We start from the raw sequence: 2966 nt of genomic DNA on the forward strand, positions 1-2966 counted from the left end.
AACATGGATGACGTAGTACCGCTCCAGTGATGTCACAGAGCCACGTTTATTCCTACTGTAGCGCGACACATTGTGACTTTATTGGAGCTTTTCTTGTTATGTGCTCATTGTTCAGTTGTGATGAAGAAGCAGGAAGCGAGATGAGTGACGTCATGTGCGTCTCCTCCAAACAGGAAGAAAACATCCAGCTGTTAGCAGTGCGGGCTAGCTGCAGTTAGCTTGACTCGCACAGTTATGAAATCGGGCCGCGCGTAGAGAATAAAGCGACATTAGTTTAATGATGGTTTGTCCGTAAAAGTGACGGCGCCAAACGACAGGAAAGAGGGAAGAGCTTGTGTTTTTCATCCACGTTCCTCCGCTCCAAGGTACTTTAGCTTAGCTAGGCTAATGCCGCTAGCAGCGTGTAAAGCAGCTAGCATGGATGCCCAGCTGGCGTGTTTATTGTTTATATGCAGATTTAATCACGATGAGCTCGCAGGCTGTTTAAAGCGCCCATACGTTAATGTGCAGCGTTTAAGCTGTTAGCTCACTCATGTTCTTCTCTCGTCCATTGACCAGATACTAATATTAATGTTACTATAGCAACACTTCTACGATTATTGCTGCTAAGATTGATCATTGTTTCTAGTGCCAGACGCAAATCAACATTCACTAATGTTGTGATTATTGTTATTGTTGTAGTAGTAGAGGTAACAGTTTGGTAGTAAACAGAGTTTGTGTCGCCCCCTGCAGGCGTGAATGACTGACTTGGCTCCTCCCACTGCTCTCAGTGAAGTCCAGCTCCGCTTCCTGTGCCACGATGACATAGCCAACGTCAAGCTGCTCTGTGCCGACTGGTTTCCCATTGAGTGAGGATCCTCCCATCCTTGTAACATATTACCACAGTGACGGGATTCTGTCTTAAGGGGGTATTGTTAGCTTAGCTTCAGGCTAAGCTAACAATACTTAGGCTAAGCTAAATCATTTTCTTAGGAAGGTTTTCATAAAGAACAAATAAGCCAGAGTGCAGCAGAATGACTGTGGATGCTGTCACCATGATAACAGCAACACATATCTTCCATGTGTTTACCTGCAGGTATCCAGACTCATGGTATCAGGACATCACCTCCAACAAGAAGTTCTTCTCCCTGGCTGCCACCTTCAGAGGAGGCATTGTGGGGATGATTGTGGCCGAGATCAAAGGTCGGACCAAAGTACACAAAGAGGTATTTACTCTGCACACACCATGATCTCTGACTGACTCGTTGACTGACTTGCTGACTCACTGACTGACTGACTGACTGACTCACTGACTGGCTGACTGACTCGCTGACTCGCTGACTGACTCACTGACTGACTGGCTGACTGACTCATTAACTTACTGACTCGCTGACTGACTCGTTGACTGACTTGTTGACTGACTTGCTGACTGACTTGCTGAATGACTCACTGACCAACCCACTGACTCACTCACTCATTGACTCACTCACTGATTCACTGACTGACTCGCTTACTGACTGACTCGCTGACTGACTCGCTGACTGACTGACTGACTGACTCACTGACTGACTCACTGACTGACTCGCTGACTGACTCACTGACTCACTGGCTGACTCACTGACTGACTGGCTCACTGACTGACTCACTGACTCACTGACTGACTCACTGACTGACTCGCTGACTGACTCACTGACTCACTGGCTGACTCACTGACTGACTGACTCACTGACTGACTCACTGGCTCAATGACTGACTCACTGACTGAGTGACTCACTGACTCACTGACTGACTGACTCGCTGACTGACTCACTGACTCGCTGACTGACTCACTGACTGACTCACTGACTGACTGGCGGACTGACTCATTAACTTACTGACTTGCTGACTGACTCGTTGACTGACTTGTTGACTGACTTGCTGACTGACTTGCTGAATGACTCACTGACCAACCCACTGACTCACTCACTCATTGACTCACTCACTGATTCACTGACTGACTCGCTTACTGACTGACTCGCTGACTGACTGACTGATTGACTCACTGACTGACTCACTGACTGACTCGCTGACTGACTCACTGACTCACTGGCTGACTCACTGACTGACTGGCTCACTGACTGACTCACTGACTCACTGACTGACTCACTGACTGACTCGCTGACTGACTCACTGACTCACTGGCTGACTCACTCACTGACTGACTCACTGACTGACTCACTGGCTCAATGACTGACTCACTGACTGAGTGACTCACTGACTGACTGACTCACTGACTGACTGACTCGCTGACTTACTCACTGACTCGCTGACTGACTCACTGACTGACTCACTGACTGACTGGCGGACTGACTCATTAACTTACTGACTTGCTGACTGACTCGTTGACTGGCTTGTTGACTGACTAGCTGACTGACTTGCTGAATGACTCACTGACCAACCCACTGACTCACTCACTCATTGACTCACTCACTGATCCACTGACTGACTCGCTTACTGACTGACTCGCTGACTGACTGACTCACTGACTCGCTGACTGACTCACTGGCTGACTGACTGACTGACTGACTCACTCACTGACTCACTGGCTGACTCACTGACTGACTGACTGACTCATTGGCTCACTGGCTCACTGACTGACTCACTGACTGAGTGACTCGCTGACTGAGTGACTCGCTGACTGACTCACTCACTGACTGAGTGACTCGCTGACTGACTGACTCACTGACTGAGTGACTCGCTGACTGAGTGACTCGCTGACTGACTCACTCACTGACTCGCTGACTCACTGACTGAGTGACTCACTGACTGAGTGACTCACTGACTGACTCACTCACTGACTGAGTGACTCACTGACTGAGTGACTCGCTGACTGACTCACTCACTGACTGAGTGACTCGCTGACTGACTGACTCACTGACTGAGTGACTCGCTGACTGAGTGACTCTCTGACTGACTCACTCACTGACTCGCTGACTCACTGACTGAGT

The 2966-nt window shown here is 49.0% G+C and overlaps 1 protein-coding gene across 1 annotated transcript in view; it reads left to right on the forward strand.

Annotated features, from left to right (window-relative positions):
- The first annotated feature begins 144 nt into the window (after window positions 1-144).
- Window positions 145-2966, forward strand: part of naa60 (N-alpha-acetyltransferase 60, NatF catalytic subunit) — a 5639-nt gene continuing 2817 nt past the window's right edge. Inside the window, exons 1-3 of the mRNA XM_076167549.1 lie at window positions 145-365; window positions 733-848; window positions 1076-1205. Of these exons, the coding sequence (XP_076023664.1) occupies window positions 739-848; window positions 1076-1205 (240 nt within the window). The 5' untranslated portion in view covers window positions 145-365; window positions 733-738. The remainder of the gene's footprint in view (window positions 366-732; window positions 849-1075; window positions 1206-2966) is intronic.

Source organism: Genypterus blacodes, unplaced genomic scaffold, assembly GCF_046128005.1.
Source record: "Genypterus blacodes isolate CSIRO-AG114 ecotype Tasmania unplaced genomic scaffold, CSIRO-AGI_Gbla_v1 ptg000159l_1, whole genome shotgun sequence".
NCBI classification, from domain to species: Eukaryota; Metazoa; Chordata; class Actinopteri; order Ophidiiformes; family Ophidiidae; genus Genypterus; species Genypterus blacodes.